Source organism: Labrus bergylta, chromosome 9, assembly GCF_963930695.1.
Source record: "Labrus bergylta chromosome 9, fLabBer1.1, whole genome shotgun sequence".
NCBI classification, from domain to species: domain Eukaryota; kingdom Metazoa; phylum Chordata; class Actinopteri; order Labriformes; family Labridae; genus Labrus; species Labrus bergylta.
Window position 1 is genome coordinate 4,984,082 of NC_089203.1, and position 23,339 is coordinate 5,007,420.

The 23,339-nt window shown below is 42.6% G+C and overlaps 1 protein-coding gene across 4 annotated transcripts in view; it reads right to left on the minus strand.

Moving 5' to 3' along the window:
• LOC109981043 (rho guanine nucleotide exchange factor 9) overlaps nucleotides 1–23,339 on the minus strand; it is a 44,109-nt gene that overhangs the window by 13,406 nt on the left and 7,364 nt on the right. The window contains exons 6-10 of one of the 4 annotated variants that reach the window (XM_065958796.1): nucleotides 5,235–5,414; nucleotides 4,496–4,585; nucleotides 3,186–3,386; nucleotides 835–1,014; nucleotides 462–694 (exon numbers count right to left, since the gene is read on the minus strand). In XM_065958796.1, the coding sequence (XP_065814868.1) occupies nucleotides 462–694; nucleotides 835–1,014; nucleotides 3,186–3,386; nucleotides 4,496–4,585; nucleotides 5,235–5,414 (884 nt within the window). Of the gene's footprint in view, nucleotides 1–461; nucleotides 695–834; nucleotides 1,015–3,185; nucleotides 3,387–4,495; nucleotides 4,619–5,234; nucleotides 5,415–10,361; nucleotides 10,503–23,339 lie in introns of those variants that run through there. The other 3 variants (XM_065958798.1, XM_065958799.1, XM_065958797.1) reach the window with 3 other exon arrangements.

Genomic DNA, 23,339 nt, shown 5'->3' on the forward strand with positions numbered 1-23,339 from the left:
AAGCTGGCTGAGGCACGCTAAATCATTTACACTATGTTTTTCTGCGGGTTCCCACACATGAGTTTGCACATCTGGATGTCGGCGATCATCTGCAAATGTTTGTATTGTGTACTGAGCTCGTGTGCTGTGCAGGCAGTGAGTGAAGAACGCTTGTACACCTGCCAGCAAAAGCCCAAATTCATATTTAATCTGCAATCTATTTATAGCCACGGATCTATGCAATGATCCTGTGACCACTGGAGATTAATTGCAATGCTGTTACATAAACGATGCTGAGATTCCTCAATGAAATGATGTCCTCTAAAACATTCACAGGAAGCTGCTGAAGCATAGTGAACAACGTGCTGCATCAAAACACTAAAAACAACCATGCATCAGTAATGGCTTCTTTTTCACAACAACCATCAAACAGCACCTCATGCAGCAGATTAATTGTGACCTCAGCAGAGAGTGTACAGTACCTGTGCTCCTGTGCAGTGTATTTGAGAAGCTCGGCCAGCTGGAGTGGATATTTGCAGATTTTCTGGACAGGGGTGAGCAAGAAGCCATCGATGGCGATGTCAATCATTTGCTGGAGGAGACGACAGGCCTCGAAGAAGTGCTGGTACCTGCCATCCCTCATCAGTTTGCTCAGCTCCATACAGGCATCCAAGTGGTTGTTACAGTATTCAGAATAGATCCAAAAACCATCTTGCTGCAGTGCACAGGAGTGAACGAATGCATGATTAGAGGACATTATAAAATGAATGGTCTTTTAAGTGCTGGGCAGAGGAGAGCCAGGAGGTACAGAGAAGTTTGTTTAAGTGTAAAAAAAAGAAGAAAAAAAGGACTCACATGTTCTAAAAAGCATGGTCCAATCTCAGAGAGGTGGGGATCCTCTGTGTTGTACTGCTTCTCCAGATCTCGAACAAATCCCATCTGGAAGCGATAGATGTCCTCGATGTTCCCAAAGATGACCTTCAGCTGGTCGTCATTGAACATGTCCACACGCTTCCTGCACTGGCGCAGGTAGCCCTACAATAAAATTGGTTACAACTACTGTGAGGCTTTGACTATTGTCTAAGTTCAAAAACTATTTCCTTTTTCATCCATTTACACATGGCCCCGATTTGTCAGTCCGATTCTTGTATTTAATTAACTGCTCTGAAGCTTTGACACGTCGAGGAAAGATTTGCTGTGATAAGTCGATTTTGGCTATTTCACACTCCACTTCTTAGTAAACTTTGCTGTTTTTTGTGAATGTCACAACAAGCGTAGCCTTTTTATTTGTTGTTCCTTCAGCTCAACTTCAATGCAAATCAATAAAATGGAGGCGTAGTTTTAAATTAGAGTATCCTTGATTTGCGAAAAGTGTGAAATATCTTCCTAAAATGAGCGACTGCTTTAGTTGAAACTTTTTATGCACTGTGTTTTCTTTTTACATTATATAAGGAATGAAGCCTCTTCAATGGTAGCATCCTTAGAGACTAGCACAGCCTCCAAAGTCATCAAGTATTCAACTACAACAAGAAAACATTGGCTTAGAGGCATTTTGACTTCATAGGCGGAGGGATTGCACTGCAATGTTTCCTCTAATTAGCTGTCCTAAGTCATTAAACTCTTTCCTTTTCACTGCTTACTACACGCAGTTTGAAACTAGATCAGACAAGTTTGAAGTGATGTTTAAGACATCTTTGCATATTTCTGCTATCGAGTGATCAGAGATAAAAAAAAAAAAGTATTTGGCATGTTGAGAAGTACTACAATAGCTGGGTAGTATGGAGGTGTGAAGGTGAAATTCACACTTTAGTCCAACTATTTTTAAACACAACGCTTCACTGGCAAAGGGTGTGTTGAGGATGAAAGAGAGATGATGAGATAAGCAAGAATTTAACCTGAGAATTTCCCACTTCCGAAAAGTCTTGATGCAGAGGTATTCTGATCGTTAATCTTGTGACAGCTATGACATTTTTTTTTAAAATTCAAAATACTTTATTAACCCCTGATGGAAATCCAGGTTTACACTCTGTTATTGAGAGACATGCTTCTCACACACATAGGCCCGAAACACACACGTGCACAAACAGGACCTGTGGACATTAGTGGAGAGATGTCAGAGTGAGGCTGCTACACGTGAGAGTGGTTGGGGGTTCGGTGCCTTGCTCAAGGGCAGCTCGACAGTACTCAGGAAATGCCCTGGCACCTCTCCAGCTACTAGACCAATGTTCTTATTTTGATCTGCATCGGGACTTAAACCAGCGACCCTCTGGTTCCCAACCCAAAGTCCCTACAGACTGAGCTACTGCCTCCCCTACAGAAATGAGCACTGTATTGATTTTCCAACCGATAAAATCATCATTCTAATAATATCTGTATTTATATCGCGACATATATAGGCGACACAGTGCTTCACAGAATGCAAACAGTGAAATATAATAAGATGTATTTCTTAACGTAATGGTCTATCCTTCTTGATAGCAGTAGATCAAACTGAATACTGCTATGTCATGTTTTATACTATAAATACAGGAACCATGCAGCATGACTGGAGAATAAAACAGAGTCAGAGGATCCACTATGGTCCCCTTAGAAAGATCAAACTGACCCATGTAGGATACTATATCTGTACAGTGCATGCATTTGTGTTTGTTACTAATAGGTGAAAGAGCATTAACTAATGTGAAAGCCATAAAATCAGATTCAATTTTCTAAATGTGTGTCCAGCTTTGTGAATCAGGTTCCACATTTGGCGTGCCATGTTTTAAGTCTTTATTCAAGGCTGGCAGTCCTCAGAATACAGCCGTTTACAAGGCTTTTGTTTATTTTTTATTAGGTGGGAATTCTTGTTTTCCACTTCTGCATGATTCATAATCTATAAAAAAAAAAAAAAAACTGAATCTGGACCAAATCAGTCCGAGTGTGACAGCTGCCACTACTGTGTGCAGATGACAAATTGTGTTTTCATATCTCAGAAAAGAGAGAATTATTTTTGGACTGTGTTGAGATCAGGAGTAAAAATATGCCATGTTTAAACGTGTGAATGTGGGAGTGTAAAGAATTGTGTAGCATCAAAAGGGCTGCTTCTTCTTCTGATGGACACATTTCAGTTGAATCATTTCATCAGCATTTCTCTTTCTTTCTTGTATTAACGTGCAGTGTGTACGTATGTGTGTATGTGTTGATGGATGTGCGCACGTGTTACGTACCTCACAGATGTCCTTGAGGTGTTTGATGTAGTGTCTCTCTGTGCTCATGATCTCATTGATGACGTTAGCTCTCATCTGGTCTCGGTTCTGAAGGGGCGAGCCCAGACACAGGCAGTCATTTGTCGGGTCCAGGTGCCCATTCTGCACCTCGCTGGTCCCCTCTGATGGCTCCGCTCCCCCGTCCTCCTGGTTTACCCACAGCTGAGTACAAACACATACACACACACACACAGACAGAGCGACACACACATGTGCACTTGAATAAGACATGTGTTCAGTCATGTTTGAAGTGCATAAATCTGATGACAGAAAGAGTGTTAGTAAACATACATTTTGGCTTCCATATCACACTATGTTAACAACAACAGTGGCACTGCTCACTCCTTATGAGCACACTGCACACACACCTACACCACATACATAAAAACACACCTCACACACAGACACACACAGAGCTTAATTTAGTGGGGACAGTGAGTAAGCCTGTTGGTCCAGAAGGTGCAGGTGCACACCGTTAAACTCTGAGTTTGAAGAAAACCTTCTAGTACTCAGAGGATAGTCATCACCCAACTTCAATGCTGTCTGACTCAAAAAAGTCCAGCCCCCTCCCTGCACACATGCATGCATAAACATCTGCACACAAAACAACACGTTTCTCTGCTCTCACTAACACACACACACACACACACACACACACACACACACACACACACACACACACAAAGATCCACACACAGGACATTGTGTATTCTACTCTTGTTCATATAGAACGGGCCAGGTGAGTGTGGTTTCAGATGTCCAGCAGCCCAACACCTGATGACACACAGTTTGCCAAGAGAACATCAAAGAACCGACGGGTAGAATGCCAAACACAGGATGAGGAATGTAGCGCCACAGACAAGCAGAGTGACGGGTGGTAGAGCACTGACTGCAGACGAGAGCTACTAGCGCAGCATTAAGACTGAGAAATAGTCAGAGTCAATAGTAAATCGAGTACTGAAAACATATTCTCTCACAAGGTTATGATCGAGATAACGATAAATGGTAACAGGGATAATGGTTCCAAAATTCCATCTACTTCTATGTAAATATGTTTATAGAATTTGAGTGGTGGCCTTAAGGAGACTTTTAACATTATTTTACTTTTGACTCATCAGTTCTTCCTCTCTATCGACCCCGCTGAAGATGGTGTGATGCCGTCATGGTGACGTTAAATGTCTGGTAATGTCGAGGGCACGTTGTGTGGACAGACTGGAGCGGGCGGGTGGGCGGGCAGGCTGGATGGGTTGGATGAAGCGGGGAAAACGCACCTTTGACGTGGTGTTTTGGAACCGTGGAGTTGCTATGGGGTTGATATAGAAAACCTGTTTTGTTTGGGGCTGAGGAGGGTGGGGTTCCACCTTGGAGAGAGAGAATGACAGAACAGAAAGATACTTTTTGGTCGACAGTCAGTCAGCCTGTCTGCCCTGCCCTCTCAAGAAGTGAATATGGAAGGGTGGACAGGTGGGAATGGCCATGAGGAGTGTCTGTGGGGGGTGCTTGGCTGTGTGAAGCATCTACCTACGACAACCACTCTCGCTCACTTGTTCAGCCTTCTTGTTAATTAAAAGAATCAGACTTGTGTGGTAGGCTTCGTTGAGCTCAGATATTTATGAGATTATATAATCACAAGGTGAAGAAGGGATGCTGATTTTCAAGGCTAACAGTTGAAGGTAATGCCAAACTGGAAAAAAGGGGCTCATCAGCATCTCTGTCTCATTGTCCCTGAACACCTGATAAAGGCACTTAGCTAGCTGTTGTCTCATCTCCTCAATGTTATGTATTATTAAAACACAGCCTTATTCAACAGAGTATCTGTGAGCGGAGCAGGCATATTAAAGAGTGTGTTTTTGTTTGTGTGCTTTTTGCGTATGTGACAGAATTTCTTGTGCACTTTCCTGTGTGTATTCGGCAGCTTGTGTGCATATGTTCATGTGCCTCCATTTCTGTGTGCGTGGGTGTTGTGTTGTGTCTATGGTCGCTGGCCAGCCATGGCAGCAGCTAACTCACCCGTACAAAGCTGGCAGGGAACCATCCTTCTTCCTCATCAATCTGGCCCCACCACCAGTCTTTGTTGGAGGCGTCCAGCACCTTGATGACGTCGCCGGCCTTAAACGCCAACTCCCGGTCGGCCATGGTCACATGGTCCCATACCGCCTCAGCGTTGACGATTGAACCTCCACTTATCAACTGGGGGAAACGAGAGGGAAAGACAAGCGGAATCTTACTATTTTGTTTTCAGTAAATGCAGCTTTTGATGTGGAGACACGACAAAAACAGCAATCACTGACCAACAACTGTGGATCCACCTGACGTAAGACAGCATTCAAATAACCTTTGAAAGGCACTGCAAATTCAGTTCTCATCCTTATTTAGGCCTTAATTTGTATGAATCCGTGTTGCTAAACCCACTCAGATTACTAATAGATGCAAATACACACCCTCAAAGCCAGGGCCTACCAGCAGCTTAGGGAGTGCAAACAGAGCAACACAATAGCTGACACAGAACACAGCACCGCACAACAAAAATTGAACAACACAAAAAAGGCAGAGCTATTAGTGGAAAAACAACACAGCATTCATACACACAGCACCAGTGTGCACACAGGGACCATAATTGGCCCATTATGACATTAGAATAATTACATGTGTTAATGTAATATAAATGCTGAGGAGCAAACAAATGTGAAGGGATAATCTCCTTTCCTTCGAGCTGTCACCAGAGCTTGTTATTTAATCTGCAGCACAGTCTTTGACAGAGCAAGGAAGCATGACTCATCAAACATTCTCGATTGATTTGAGCATCATGAATAAATTATGTCGACATTATGCTACGCTAAAAATAGATATATTCCATTGTATGCATTACCATAAAGAAAGGGATACCTAAAGTGCTTGCGTTTGGCATCACCTGAAGGGGCATGGAGGCCTGTCGGATAATCAGTATTCTTTAAAGGATCTGGAGAGGCTAAAGGTTGTTCTCATTAAAGGACGAGACAGCGGACAGTGTTCCTGCGAGGGACCTGGGTCTGACATCATCCATCTACCAAAAAAAATCTACGCCATCCATCACATGGGGCAGTTAGGTTTGTTGTGCTGAGACGTGCGCAAAGAAGCACTCACACCTGCAGCCACACTTTTAACTCCTGACACATTAAACCCCCTGTATGCATCTATGGATGGCACAGCTCCAAATGTTTGTTACGATTGCTCTCCCTCCAAGGTAGTGCTCATCAGCAGTCCCCAGTCAGAAGCTAACCATGCATTCAGTCCCCGGGGCTGCGGGCAGCGCAGCCAGCACTAACCGAGCCTGACAGGAGCTGCTTAGGCTCAAGGTAAGGAGTTATCAAAGGCCCGGAGACTGGGACGTCACATGGATGGACATTAAATTAGTTCTTGGCTTTCATTAAGGCTTTTGCTCAATAACACTGAGCTACTGTTGTTTTCTAAAGTAAGCTAGTTCTAGTTGTTGACATAGTCTCTTAAGACTGCATTGCCTTTCATAAAATCAAATCCCTTCAACCATTTAAAATGCACCTCATCACTCTGGTCCCACCTAATGCTGATGCAGTGTGTTTGAAGAAACAGCAGCTGTGTGTGTGTGTGTGTGTGTGTGTGTGTGTGTGTGTGTGTGTGTGTGTGTGTGTGTGTGTGTGTGTGTGTGTGTGTGTGTTAGTGTTGTTTGCATTCAACCGAACCCCCATGAGGATGTAAGCTCTCAGACTCAGCAGCTATGTTGCCCCTTCAACCTGTAGACAAGCCTACCTCCCCGATGGCTGACTGAGACAGCTACGGGGGATATAAGCCAATCTGGGCAGAGGAGTGAGCACAGGGGGGGGGGACGCCCTTGCCTGGAATGGAAAAAAAACAGCCGTCGTCATGGCGACAGATGAGGATGCTTCACTGGTATTGACAAGATGATGGGATGAGGCAAGGACACTTCAGGAGGCACTGGAATATTTCCAAATTTAGGTGCATGTGTGAGCAGACACGCACAGAGAGTGACCGCTGAAGAAGCAGCAAAAGCCCTCTGTTATTAGATCTGAGAAAAAGAGGAACCAATCACATTAGAGAATGCACTAACATTATTTCCATGACAGTGAGAAATGCAGAGGTGCATGATGCAGGCCCTCAGCATGCAGGTTTACGATCAAAGACATCGCTGAGTAGGTTTCTTCAATCAGTTTTCACATGGGCCTGGGAACTGGCGTAACAAGAGCTCGAGCATGTATCTCAAAGCTCTCCACTACAGGAAGAGGGGAGGATTAATGCAGGAACATGTGTCACGCTGCCATGGAAACAGCAACAATGAATACTACTGAAAAAGATGTGAAAATCATTTGTTCATTCAGGAAGAAGAATAACATTAATTTATAACACAAACTTGCAGCCAAAAGAAAATCAGTGGAATAGCCACATCAGTTCTCCATGAGCGTTACTATTTGACATCCGGACCTCGGCCTGCCACAGCACCCTCAGAACAGATGAGCCTCTCCACTGAGGTCAGTCTTGCTTCTCGCTTCTTCACAGTAATGTCTGCTCTCCCTAATCCAGCCACCCCCCCCCCCCCCAACTCACACACACACCCTCCAGCATCCACTCCATTTTCAGCACCATTCACTCCAAGCACAATCTCTCCAGTCCCCATCAATCTGCTGTAATATAGGCAACAGACAGAAAGAGCAAGGGAGAGAGACAGGAAAGAGATCCATTCACAGCCAATGTTCCACCCTGCTCACTTTCCTCCTTCGTCCTCATCCCTCCATCTCTCTGATGAGATCGGCACTGCCCTCTCCTATACAGTGCATTCCTTTTTACCCCCTTCTACATGCTGAATAAATTAAAAACATTACATAATCAATCTTCCCAAGTCCTCCCTCGGCTTACCCTCGCACCTAGCTTGATCAAAAGGCAAACAAAGTAAACACAGGCAAGTCTTACCAAAATACTCATCATCACCTGAGTGCCAACCGGCTGTATCAACCCCGTGTCATCATTTTGGTTACACTGCAGTTACAACATCAAAGATCACAGGGCGAAGTGGTCGCCTTTAACCGCAAAACCTGTATTTGGGTCAATGCAAATGAATGCAGAGAAATCTTTCCCTGCATGTGGACATATAGACAGTGCCCTGGGTTTCACATTCAATCGCAGACATGGCTAAGAAATATAAAATGACAGAGAGCCGATTCACTCCCTTTTATCATCTTTGCAGCACAACACATCAGCATTCACTGCACTGGCAGCTCCACTGCATTCCAACATCCTCCTCTATCTCCAGCTAAAGCACATCTGCACCAAAGCACCTACAGCATTCCTGAGCAAGCACACACACACAAACGCACACACAGACAAGCCTTTTAGCCTTACCATGTTTGTGGCATGTAACTGTTCAGAGAGTGTATGCATGGAGAAGTCCGGTTCATGCAATCATGATAGATTAATCTCTGTCAGAAGTGGCCGAGGTGATAGTCCTCTGCATGAGCTGAGCCTGCGATATCGAGTAACAAGGTGCTGTATTCCAGAAAGAGGCTTCTCTTTTTCTGACGCACCGAGCGAGTCTCGCAGTCCGTCCTCCCTGTGTCTGCCAACCCTGTTATGTAATACACTTATACCCCGAGTCTGGGAGCCAATCAAAGATGCTCTGCCTAAAAACCAGTGAGAAATACACACACATCCTCTCGCACGCTGTTGTTCTCCCTCATACACACACACCATCCGCACATTGACACTTCTGGCTGCACAGCATTTAACAGAACTCTATTAGAAGGCACCTGGCCCTGGGGGGGATTACAAAATGTGTGAACACTCGGGGACGTGTGCACGCCACAGAATCAAAGTGGATCTACAGATAACAGCCACCCAGACTATCTCTTACACACAGGCAACATAACAGGCTCACATGTGAGCACACATCTGCAGCTGCTAGCCGACTGAGCCCCAACCACCGCAGTGTACAATACTAAGAAGCTCTGTTTATAGTCCTGTGGGGGTCCCTGCTATAGAATGTTTAGCCTCAGTGATGAAAACACCAGACCACATGCCACTGCATGTGATAGATGTGCCTGTGTTCATAAAACATTACCTACATACAGAAAAGCATCTACCACTTAACAAGACTCACACAGCACTTAACCCAGAGTGTGAGAGAGCACACACACAGTATATCTTCAAAAACCTGCTCATCCTACCATCCCTATTAATAGGACTGCCATGGCCGGCTCTGGGACAGGCTTTTAGCATATCTATTTCTGACACTCATTCAACATTCATGACACCTGCCTCCAAGCCTTTATTCGATTATACTAAAGCATAAGAGAAAGGGGATATGGATTTTTTTTTTATCTGCACCTGACATCTCTTTTCACTTGGGAGACATTTCAGCTGTCAGATGTATGCACATTAACTCGTTCATTTTTTTATTAGTAACTATTTAGTTGCCAGGTGTGATAACATTTCAGCTTGAGATATAGTCACCACATTGAGATGTCGCAAATGGCAGAAAAGTGAATATAGTGGGCTGTGAAATGGGAGCTGAGTTTAGCTGCATCTAAAATGGGGGAAACCTGGAGTGACGGAGGCCCTCCTTTATTAGGCCTAGCCCTGCTTTCAATTGGTTACTGTTCAGCTGAGATTACAAACGGTCCTCCAGAGTCTGAGATCAGCATCACAAACCTCTCACTAGCATAGCTATTTGCTACACAAATATCCTTTTTTACTTCTGAGGAGAGGCCACTGCTCAGCTATTAGCTGCCATATTGTGGATGTGGCTCCAGTGAATCACATTAGGAAAACAAGTCCTGACGCAGCAGTTAGACGCTGTTAAAAAGACCATCAGTTATTGTGGGTTTCATCTAAAAAATCTCATAATCACAGGTTTAAATCCATGCGCATAATCAACAATGTACAACATGGAGGAGAGACGAAGATCGACGTAGGGGGAGGTGGGAGGGGGGGGACATGTTTATATGCGGAGATATGATTTTCCAGTCACCACAGAAAAGGTAAGAGCATCACAGATCTGTATCCGCACAACTATCACCACCACCAGACAACACTAACTACCACAAACGGTGAGAGGACACAAGACATAACGAAGGATTGGGGAGGGGGTAACAGAAATACATTATGTTGTACCAACGTCATTCATTGTAACGCGTAGCCGTGATGGAGCGCCGGGTGTCCCCGCTCTCGACCAACGCGCACTGTCTTTCTCTCCTCTCCTGTGAGGAAGCGTGGTGCGCTGCGAACCGGGCCCCAAGCGCAGATCCATTAACGAGTACCGAGGATGAACATCAACAGCACGTTCACAAGCACCAGAACCGCGATCACCGAAAACACCACGCAAGTCTGGACATCCAAGGCCATGGCGCAGCGCTGCGGGCCGATGCTGAGCTGCGCTCTCACTGACGGCTCCTATTCAGCTCCCCCGTCAAGACACGTAGCCTCAAAGCCACCGAGCAATCCACCATTACAGTTAGGCAAGAAATGAAGAAAAGATGCCCCTACGCCTCTTCACACTACGCGATGTAATTCATAAAGGCACGGGAAGAGATGCATCATCCTCACCATCATCATCGTCATCAGTCTGCACCGCGATTTCTCCCCGCTAGTCAACACCTGCCGGTGTTTCTCCTCTTCCCTTAAAACCGAGCGACTCTCAGGCCAATAGATCCTGAAAGCAAACAAGAGAGAAGCTGTGCGCAGGCTGTCCGCAGCTGCCGAGCTGCCTTCCGGTGAGTGGGGACCGCAGAGAGATCGGCTGTGAGGCTGAGAGGCGGTCCTGCATTAATACTGATCAGAGTGCTCCACTGCCAGACTGCCGGCTTCAGCCATCACCTACAGTCGGGGGAGGGGCTCAGTCAGCCCCTCGCTCACTACATCGACCACCGTGGCCAGAATCATAACCTCATTCATCTCCAACCCCGGCTAAAAATATCACCATGCCCTGGTGATTTATCATTTATCATTAACAGTCCGTGATGAGGGAGTATAAATGTCACAATAATGGATGCACGTTTCTCAAAGTGATCACCATCTTATAATTTTATTGGCATAATGTCATCCTCCCCTGCCACTTTGTCCGTGGCTGGGCATCAATCAGATACAGTGTGCCCTGTTGATCTGATAATCAACCACATTTACACTCTGGACGAACAGCTCTGATGCAAGCAGCAGCAACTTCAAGTGTCATATACGGGCTTTAAAAAGTATCTCTGTAAGATCACATGTGTTTAAGGATAGCACAGGTTGAATATTTGAGGGGTTGGATTCTAAATTATTGTATTTTTTATACTTTTGTTTTCACTCTGTGGCAAAATATGTCTGTGCTTCAACTTGATAATGTTCCCACAAAGTATGAATGCCTGAAAGAAAGAGGACGAGATCCATTGAAAATGTTAAACTTCAATTAAAGGCACCATGTACAGTAGCAGCTTTGTGGTGATTAGATTGTGCAAGCTTAAAATACTGATGCTGCTCTTGAAATAAGGGGAGGATTGAAGTTGCATATTGTAAAAGCTTTTTTTTTTAAATCACAATAATCCAGACTGTTGCTGCTCTTCCAGCAACAAAAGCATTCTCAAATTTACCATCGAGCATGGGACTTGCAATTAAGCAGATTAGAAAACAATTGAATCAGTGAATCTTTGCTTCAAAACTAGTATGGTTCCCCCCAAAGAAATGGATTATGTATAATATTGAACAGTGGATTCTCTTTAGACCGTTGGTTCTGGTAAATACTCCTATCACTCAAAAGCAGATTTTGAGACTAATGTAAAATGACTTGCTGTAATGACTTCATCAGGTGACATGAGCTGACTCTGTTTTTAGGCAGATGAACATTGCTTTATAACATCACTGAAGTTCCCTCCTTAATTCATGACCAGGCAGCACTGTGTATAATGAGACTGAGACTTAAAGCACTTTAAGTGTTTTGTGAACACTTTTTAAAAACAGTTGGATTTAAATACTGATGCAAGGACACAAGCACACATGTACACCTGGACAGCCACAGGCAGGGCGATGTTACATTCAGCATTAAGCGGGGGTGGCGAGCTGTTTTTTGCTAACTAGATTCCATCAGTAGGTTTTGGAAGGGTGAACTATCTTCATATTTGCACTACCATTGAGGTGCCCTTGAGCAAACTGCAAAATGAACTAGTGCTGCTGCTCTGATCATACTGTGGTTTCAGAACTCACCTCCTGATGCATAGATGTGTGATCGTGGAACAGGAAATAAACTGAAATAAGCATAGGGCTCAGAAGCAGAGAAGTAATAAAGCAGCAAAAAAAAACAGAACACAGCTCCAAACCTCGGGTATAGAGGCGGTGTCTTTCTGCAGTCCTTCAGACTAAACAAACACTGTACAGTCATTCTGGAACAGGAAATCATCTTCAGAAAAACCAGGCTTGCAAAAATACAGTGTATCTCATTTCCAGGTCATGTGACACCCTGGGCTCAGAGAGCTACTGTGATGAACACACACTAAAGAAACAACCCAGAACAACTATTTCCTAAACCTCACACATACTCAAAAATGATATCATTCCAAAATAATGGGCTTGACAACATATGATCATCTAATTGAACCATGTAGTCCCTCTGTGTAGCAGTGAAACGTGCAGTTGCAGGTTGTTGTGAATATGGTGGTCTGTTTGAATGGACAGAGACTGTTAGCTGATAATCCTGGCGCAGTTTCAGTAGATTGCTGTTTCATCATGAGCCTGGATTTGACCAAGATTTCTGCCTCTTAAAAAGGACGTTTTTCTTGCCATTGTAACTTTTGCTAAAATGTTGCTACGCTCATGATAGACTAACGGTGGGTTTTGGTAATATAGCAATGAGGAAGTTATTTTTACCTGCTCTTTTTTTTAAGTGTCTCACGATAACACTTGTTATGAATTGGCACTATACAAATAAAGATTGATTGATTGATTGATAGATAGCTTGAAATGATGCTACTGCCAAAGAATTCAAACCAATAAAACTCCATGGTGGGAAAAAAGTATGAAAATGTCAGCACAAGCTTCACAAATCCTGAGGATTCAGATGTTCAAATTTACTAAATACACATAGATCATTTAAAACAATGCAGCTTATTGTTTTTACATCCTTAACCAACACAAACAAACCTAGTTGCAAGTTGAAGTCTAAGACTAAAATCTTAATTTGTTGATTAAGGAGTATTGCTGCATGAAAATACAGTAAACTGTAATGCTGTGAATTTATGCAGCTGACATTCTCCTCAAAGAAGCACAAGTCCTTTTAAACCTACAGAAGGTGAGTGTTTGGTATTCATGACAGTTTTTCCATGAAGTTTTTCCTTTTAGGCTAACAGTTTTGTGTTTTGAGTGACAACGCAAAAGGGCTCCAGTTCCCTTCTGATGCAGGTGCATGCATAATATCATTATTTTTTTGCATGCATATCAATATCTGGTCTTCTCAGTGATACTTACTGTGAACATTGTATTACACATGAGTGCATTGTGGCCTTGAGCTTAAGTCCTGGTGTCCGTGTCTCAGATTTGGAAAAGAGAATGACATCATGAATGAATTCATAAAGGAGACTGAGTTCAGTCTCAAACCAGCCACCAGCTCCTCAACTATGCAGCACATGCACAAACACCTACACACACCTACCCACACGCACACAACACAAAAGCCCTCTTCAACTACACTCTGTCTTTACATTCAGCTCAGAGCCTTGGGAGGGATCAAAGGACCCCAGAATAAGTTTAAAAGAATAACACAAAAAGAGTGCACTGTATCAGTATTTTTAAATCCATAAATAATTTCCAGGGCACTTTCTGCACATACATGCTGATAAAAGCCACCGCTCCTAAAAGCCAGGCTTTCAGTGAGATGCAGAGAGCATCACAGCTGAGATATGACAATTGTCCTAAAACAAGCTCCTTCTTTTTTTTTTTTTACTGCTCTGTGCTTGTGTGATTTCATATGTGTGTGTGAAATGCAGTGTGAGCAGATTATGTAAGCCTTGCCCTACCTCTGTGGGCTCCCTCGCCAATCTCCCTGACATTTAGACAACAAAGGTCACATCTGAAAGTCTAAATCTGCACAGACACCAATGCTAATGTACTCATACATATACAAAAGAGAGGGGAAGATGGTAAGAGTGGAAGAAAAATCTCCCACAGCAGAGGATCCCGTGTTAAATAAGACTGAACCTAAAGTTTCTGTACGGGAATTACATGCTTAACAACAAGCAAAGAGGCAGCAGATCCAAACAAAAGGATTCATTTTTAGCTCTGTAGATGTTGTGAAGAACTGGTGTTTGATTGACATTTTGTTATTTCAAGGGCACTTTTGGTTGACACAGATAACCTTAAAGGCAGGGTTGGTTATTTTCAAAAACTAGCATGATTTTAAAAGTAGCATTTCCTCAGTGCTCCGTCTGCACCCACCCCCTCCCCTGTATGCTCCCTCATAAGCCACCCCCCCTCACTTACATGCATGAGCACCGTTGCTTGAGAAGTGGACCTCAGCTCATCGCTTGCATTGTGTAGAAACTACGTCGTCTCATTCAGCAGTAAGTATACACTAAACTTTATCATAATATGTGACGATTTTACTACTCACAACGGCCAACACCACCGCGCTTTGAGTATGGGCTACTGCACATAAGGGGTAGGGAACGAGCAGGGAGACAGGGAGGTGTGATTGGTTCATCAGATTGGTTCCTCGTTGCAGACATTGGTCAAAGTTTTTCTAGGCTTACAACTGCTGCAGATGACGGATTTTCTTCGTTCCTTTTTCAGAGAACATGAGTTATTAATTTCGGTCAGGACCTAAAGACAATTTCTACCAAAATCTTAAAAAGTGTATCTGGAGAAAATTACCAAACCTGCCTTTAAATATTTAGATTGACCATCATCACCACCACATTTAAAAAGCTTCTTACTGTAAAGGTCTGGGGGGGGTCACAATGTCTGTGTAGGTTCTCAGTCATCCAGGTCATGGTAAATTTGAAGCTTGAAACTGGATTTGGTTGAAGATCTTGAAGACGTTTCACCTCTCCTCTGAAGCTCTTAAACTTAAGAAGCCTTTTCGGAGGAGAGATGAAACATCTTCAAGATCTTCAACCAAATCCAATTGCCTTTTGGATCAAGCTTCTGAAATAGAATAATATATGACAGCAAAGTATACAGACTTCCAAAACTATTTTGGACAGAATGACAATTGTTTGACAAATAGGATTCGCTCAAAGTATTCACATTGAAAAGGTATTGGCACAAACGGTCACAATAAATGTCATTTTGCCATCATTACTTTTTGAAGATATGTAGCATGTATCTAAAAAACTTAAACTCTGCTGTTTTTAAAAATGGGACCTCTGTTTATATACTTAGGGGTTTAAATTACTAAAAGTTATAAACATTTCTGGATTTGCTCCTGTGCTTTGCTTGAGCAGGCAGCCAAAAGATAACATGAATTAAGGCAATTAATTGAAGTAATCTACCGGAGCAATTCAATTTTTGAACCTCTTAGTCTTTTAGGCCTCAAAATATGTTCAAAAACGGGGGGAGCCTGATTTCCCCTTTTAGCTTGAAACTGTTCCTATTTACAGCAGACCAGACAATATACAAGTGATATGCCCATATTACAAAGTTCAGTAATGGCTCATAGGTCAGGTATGGTAAAGTAAAGGTGTGAAATGTCTGCTGGGAGAATTAGGCCGATGAAGAGTGTATCTCCCAAAGTCTTCTAAGTATGAAAATAAAATGTTTCTTGCTGAGCTCTGGCATAGAGATGGCGGTACAACAAGGGAATTTGTTATTAAAAAGATCCTAAATTTGGAAGCTACCCACTTGATTTGTCAAACTCACTGCAGCAGTCTCATATAAACTTCAGCTGTACTTGATGATTCATCTTAATCCTCCATCTTTAGCTTAAATTAGCTTTAACAGGGAATGTCGTGCCAGTATGGAAAGTAAGAATAATCACAGAGATAAATAAACATTTCAATATCCATTTAGGTATGTCACTACTGAATTAAGATGGGGAAAAATGGAAACCATATAATGATCCAGCAGAGGGAACTCCATTGAGTTTATGTGTATTTGGGATGAAATCATTTCATTCCAAATACACATTTCTGTCACAGCGTGGACCTAGGCTTGGATGAGAGGAAGTCAAAAAGTTAACTTTTCTTTGTGTACTCTCTCTTTATTCCCAGCATGTGATTTCACGTCTATTACAGTAGCCAATGCATCAAACTGACAGTCAATCTCATGATCTCAGCCTTCACCCTCGCTTGTCAAAATGACCCTGAACCTCTCCAACAGAAGCAGCTGCTCGCTTCACACTTGATTGGGACATTTTTCTCGTGAGAGAAATACTCCAGTGCACATCGGATGCCACGGTCCAATTAAGCCAAAAGGGATAAGATAATGACATGAGCAAACAACAGAGGCTCATCTAATGTCCTCAGACTGGACTCTTTCCAAAGACTTGGTATGCCTCAAAATCCTGTCAATGAATATTACAAACAGATGTGAGCACAAAGCACATCCCCGACACCTTCCTTTCACAAGGTTGATGCCATGTTGCAGTGAGAAGCATGTTGTAATTAAACTGGTTCTCTAACGTAATAATTCCATGTTTGCCTCGGGGGCATATCTACAAATAATAGTTAGTAGTATCCTGGTGGAATGTGGGCAGGAAGCTGTGCTGCTTAAGGAAGTGGTCATTACTAAGATACTGGCATCAAACATCATTGAGATACGGACATTTGGCAACTCTCACCTTCAGATGAAGGAGGGATAGGGGGGTTGAAAATATTCTACTACCTATTTATAAGAAGTCAGACTGCTGCAATAAATAGAATAATCAAATGCCCCAGATTTAATATGCTTAAGGGAAAATAGTCATGCATGTCGTGTATTTCATCAGATTCTCTTTGAAGAGCTTCAAACGACTTCTAATTTTGTCCCTGGCAAATGAATCCGTTTGTGGTCAGTAGGTATTTGGCTAATGGAAGGCGAAAACCCACCACGCCCATTTCCCCTCCAGTCTGCTCCAATTCTTTTGTTCCCCTCCCAACCCCACGACAACCACACTGCCTTCCTGCTTCCTCTCAGGCCTTCCAGCCACAAAGCACCCTAAATATAAATTGCTGGACTTTTCCTGAACACAGTTTTGTCACCATTGTTCAAACATCAGCTGTTTATTCGTTCAACTCAATTTGGCTTTTAGGCAAGTCAGTGGGTCAGTGCATCGGGAATAGTAAGAAATAGTATGAGAGAGATGAGATAAACGAGGTCGGTCGTGCCAAATAGGGTGGAGAAAATAGGGTTAAAGACAGCACAAGTGATATCAAAACATTTCTAGACCCACTGGCTTCAGGATCATATTTCCTGCTCAGTCATGCCATAGCTGTGGGAACAGTAAACATGGATTATTATTATTAAATGACAAACCAAATGTAATGTTTTAGAGACTGTAGAACAAGCTGAATACAACTGTGTTCTCCAGTCAGCCCCTAGTGAGTCTGTGTAACATTGTCAATTTCCAGCAGGGAAAGAAGAGACACAGAGTCTCTGTAGAAACACTGACATAATTTAGGGAATATAAAGTATCTTGGGGAATAAAAACAGACATTCGAACACAAAAACTGCAGTAGAAAACACAAAACATGAAGCTAATCTAAAACAAATCTTACTTTTTTTTACACTTTACTGAAGAAAATTTGCTAAGTTGTATTCTCTGATAAATGTACGAATTTGTCAAGGGAAAGTTGGTTCACTGTGTCATTAATAGTTGAAGATAATAGACGTTCCCCCTCAACCTATCCATGAGAGATTTAAAAAATATTGAAACCACGGTGGTGAACCTATTTTGTCTTCATGATGGAGCCAGACTGGCTGTGTCTCCCTGTTTTCAGCATCTATGCTAAGCTACATAAATAACTATAGATATGGAAGATGATTGATCTTCTCATCTTAATTTCTATGAAAGCCAATACGCCTCATTATTTCCCAAATGCCAGATTTGAAGGTACAAAATCAATTATCTATTTGCTCTCATTTTAAATGTTAAAACCAAGACACCACTTTTAAGGAGATCCATGAACACTCCTCTTATTTGACCATTTTATTCCAACCAGCGGGGCTCAATTTCATTTTGCACATATGTTTCCTCCTTTAACTGTGCCTTAGGACACCTCAAATCAAACAAAGAATCCCTGAAGCCCTTTCTCTCACTTTTAGTCAATGTGTGGTAAGTTTGAAATGCCAGTAAATTTACCATAGCGGGGAAACAGTGTGTCTGCCACTGTAACAAGCTCCCCAAAGACAATACTGTAGCTTTTCACAAAGTGCAACAAAAAGAAAGCATCAAGGAACACGGCTCAAAGTACAGGCTGTTATGTTTTTTTATGTTTGTGTTCACCACGGGTGCCAGTGTGTGCCTCAATAGAGCTTAAAGATCGGTCATTATAGAGCCAGCTGTGGGGTTGGGGATAAAATCAAATGACCGGAGTTGGGATTTAGTTGGCTGCCTAACCCTCCACGGCTGTACTGTACTTCTACTGTGCTGGTTGTGAATGTACTTTACGTGCCTGCTTGTGTCAGCATTCATCAGAGCACTGTCAGCCACCTGCGGCCCACAACACCGGGAGGTAAAGAGCAGCTCCTTCCTAAGTTATCAGGCTGCTATGTTTGCATGCAATGTTTTTTTTTTTTACAGTGTCTCTTTGGAAGCAGACTACTGTCTATTTAGATTTCCATTATGACGTTTATGGAGGAGCGAGTCACATCAGCTGTGAGGAAATGGAAAGCTGGGTAAGGCTATGAACAGCCTACTCACTTACTCCAATCAGCCATCATTGTCACTACATGCCAATGTATCTCAAAAGGGGGGATGAGTTGGTGCAAGAAAAGCCAGGGCCCCACCTGTCCTCACAGCTCACATTATTTTACATTCTCACTGCTTCCTAAAGCACGAGAGTTCAAAAGCAGAGCATTGGATTAAAATGCAAAACTCTGCAGTAAAACCGTATTTGGGTGCAGAGTAGGTTTGTATTCTGTGTTTCCAGCAGCGTAGATCTCACTGATAGGTCAGTTAGTTTTCCATCAAATACTTCCCAACTTATTATGATGCACTGATCTAGTGGTGTCCTTAAAAACCCAAGTTTATTATCTAATATGTAACATGGTGCTCAGGCCTGGATGCACACAAGGACATGAATGTATACGACAGGTCACATGAAGCAGGTGTTTTTCACATGCCTGGAGGGAGGAACAGGACGGTGTGAAGAGGGGGGGGGGGACAAGGTGTGGGAGTGAAGAAAAAATATGAAGTAGGAAAAATCTTGATCTGAAAAGAGGAGAAAGTAGAGATAGAAGTGAAAGAGGGAGGTATGACTAGCTCTGAGGTCAGACATAAAACGTTGTGGATGGGGAGGGGGAACGAGGAAGAAGTACAAAGAGCGAAGGGGTTGCATAATACATGTATGTGATGGAGGGTTTACTCTGACGCCACATGTGGTGTAGCAGGGAGCCAGAGAGGTCAGAAGCAGAAAAGTAAAGCTAAATAATGTACACAGGAAGTGGCAGCTGCCAGAAATAATACTGCCCATCTCTCACAGAGGCCTGCGGGACACATTCTAACTAGCAGCACACTGTACAGGCAGTTAGCTTCTGTCTCATTGTTTTAGGGCAGGGACTGAGTGACCAAGGCCGGGGGGATATGTATTCTTTTCAGGGTACAAATACTCAATTGACCATTGTTTAGAAGCCAGCGGTTGTCCAGTTTCAAAACCTACAAAAATAAACAACATTTGAATTAATTATTGATAAATTACTGATATGAGTGTCATTTTCAGATTTATTCTTTTTTTTTCTCATGTCATAAACAATTCTAGGATTAATTCTTGATTAAAAGGAAATGCTGAATATACGTGAGATGACTGTTCATAGTTCTAAGGAGCTTACTGACACAGAAAGTTGTATACACAATAATTTTCAGTCACATTTTTGCATCAGGATGCTGCTCTTTCTGCAAAGATGGATGTGTCTATCTTAGCAACACGTCGTTTTGTTGACCATGAGTAAAATGAAAATGAAAAATGTAAACATTATAAGTTGGACATTTCAGGTAAGGCTCATTGAGTTGGTACATTTAAAAAACAGCCAGCATATATTACCCTTTATGTTGACAGAGCAGCAGGACGACAACCTCTAATCAGATCTGAGTAATGTATTGTCACCATGGATGAGTGTGAATAATTGACTGGTTAGTTTCTCTCTGTTGTTGCTCACATTGTCAGTGTTGGTTACATTTGTTGAATTATAAATTATGCTAGCATGAGAGTTGGCCATGCATTAAATAGCATGTTCATAGAAAAGAATAATTTATGCTTCACATTATATTTGATTTGAATAAATGGCATTAAACTATTATTTTTCAGCTCATCATTGGTAACTATAGTTTTTCATAAACCCCTGTTAATACAGTTATATTAAGGTTATATAAACTGCCTGTCTTAAGTACAATGGTAAACTGCCAGCCTTACAATTAGAAGGGAAGGTTGTGGCCTAACTAAGGATGGTGTAAGAGGACCTGTTGTGAAGTATTTTATGCTCAAAATGATTATCTTTATTTGGACTTAAGACGATTCAAGTCAATATAATCTATTTAGCCCCAGTAATAAGATGAGATATGCAATTATATGTTGTAATAATAGTTGTTGGACTAGTTAAAGTTGCCAAACACTGATAGAGAAAGTTATCAGTGGGATTAACACATGCATAATCAATTCTACAATCTCTCTGTAAAAGACTGCTGAGTCAATATTTCAGTCTGTGCAGTGTGTGCTCTTAGGTAGTGATGACTGATGATTAAAGATATTACCTTACATAAGGACACATTGTTCTGTGTTGAATTAACCATATTGTACACTTGTCCAGTAGTTATGAAACAAACACTATCACGGTAATAGGGCCTCAAGAAGACTATGGATGAAGACACCTTTGCAGCCTGGGACAACAATCACAAATGATACAACTGATGCTGGTTAATAAGCACAGCAGAGCCGTAGGCCTTGAATAGTCTCATAACCATAGTCACTGCATGTTGTGACATAACTGAAATGATCTACCAATATTTCCCAATGTCCCACAGGACTTAGTGAGATAGACGTTGGCAGGATAAATACAGTAGCCCGGCTGAGGTATGAAACCAAATATGCTCCAAAAAGCATCAACACAGATTCATACATGCACGGGCATGCATGTACTAACAAGATACAGAGTGTGATGTGAAGATATGGCAAAACAGAAGACACCAGTGAGTATGAAAATTAACCCAGAGCACTGTTCCTCCAGTCCCCTGAAACGTGCAGCCCTCTGAAGTAAAAGTGGAAATGTTTTTTGTAGGGAGCACAGGAAACCCTCTTGACAGTTATATAAGCAAAGGGCCCTGAGCCTAACCGTCTCCACTGCTACACACAAATACACTCACTCTGCATAAGCATGGAGGCGCATGCTTATGCAGTACAACAACAACACCAACAACAGACATGCACACACCTGACAGGCAGAAACCCTTCTTTGGGAAAACACAGCCCAGGGACAGTCTGACACAACCACCTGCTCAGATTCAGTCGGCGACGCTGCTATTTATCAGAGACGCCGTATTCTTAAAAAACAGCATTAGCTCGTGGCTGCAGAGAGTCACAGTGGATATGTGCCTGTGCCTAGAGGCCGGGAACAATGTTGAATGAACACTGATAAAAAAGATTCTAGCTGGCCTGGTGTGGATTGTACATACATGCAGTTATTTTAAGACCCATTGTCATGGTTTGTTTCAGGAGGATTTAAAATAGACCTAGGGTGAAAAGTATGCCACACATTCAGTGTGCTTGACAGAGATATCACTCACATGTGCTTTTCTTTTCTTACCAAAGATTGCTGTTCTCAATGCAATGACTCATACATCTTGACAGATGAATACTGAATCCATAAGGAGAGCATGTGCAGTGTGTATACGTGGTGAAAAGTGTCTATGATATGAGCTGAGGGCGAGCAGACACATTTCAGTTTGTGCATTTAAATAAACATATGAGAACTGGTGCTCCAAATAAGTAGTTACTCAACCCAAATGTTTCCCTTTTATCACTGCCCTTCTATTAGGCCAAATGGCCACTGCCTGCTGACTCATGCGTTAATAATAAATAGATAGCATTGCGTAATATGATTATGACCACACAGACCTAGGTTTGCCCAAACTTAATCATATAAGATGTCTGTGGAAACTCTTAATCTGCACGAAGCCCTTGATAAGATGTTCCCCCTCTTCTGACAAGTTGACAGCAGAGCTTCGGGCACAGCATTAGTAAGACTCAGGAGACTGTCCCCTCATCTGCATAAGAGTTATCAAAGACTGGTATTACTGATTTTTAGAGAGGAGAGGAGAGGAGAGGGGAGGAGAGGACAGGAGAGGAGATGGGAGGAGAGGAGAGGAGATGGGAGGAGATGGGAGGAGAGGAGACAGACAGGAGATGAGAGGAAAGGAGAGGAGAGGAGAGGAGAGGAGACAGACAGGAGAGGAGAGGAAAGGAGAGGAGAGGAGAGGAGAGGAGAGGAGAGGAAAGGAGAGGAGAGGAGAGGAGAGGAGAGGAGAGGAGAGGAGAGGAGAGGAGAGGAGACAGAGAGGAGAGGAGAGGAGAGGGCAGTGACTGGGGGAGAAATCCATTTAAATGAAAGGGAGAAGAGAGGCGTCAGCATTAGCAGCTAATCCACTGCAGTGAGAATGCTTTCTCTCTGCCCGAGGCCTCTAGGCTCCAGTAGTCATTCTATCAGGAAGACTGTAACACACACTGCACTGTATTTCTAACAGCAGATCCCATCCTGACATGAGATCCATACCACAAAAACATTGCGTGATTTACCAGAAATAAACCCGAAAAAAAAACAGATTAAAATGTCATAATTCTCTTTCTATGTAATGTCAAAACAGCTGTGTTACAATGTGTGCATTAATAGTATATAAATACATATGTTTGTGTGCTAACTCCATGCTGAAAATGCAGCTATTAATCTTAGCATTTGATTCTGCTGCAGATGAACTACGACTGAAAGTCACACAAGCACATG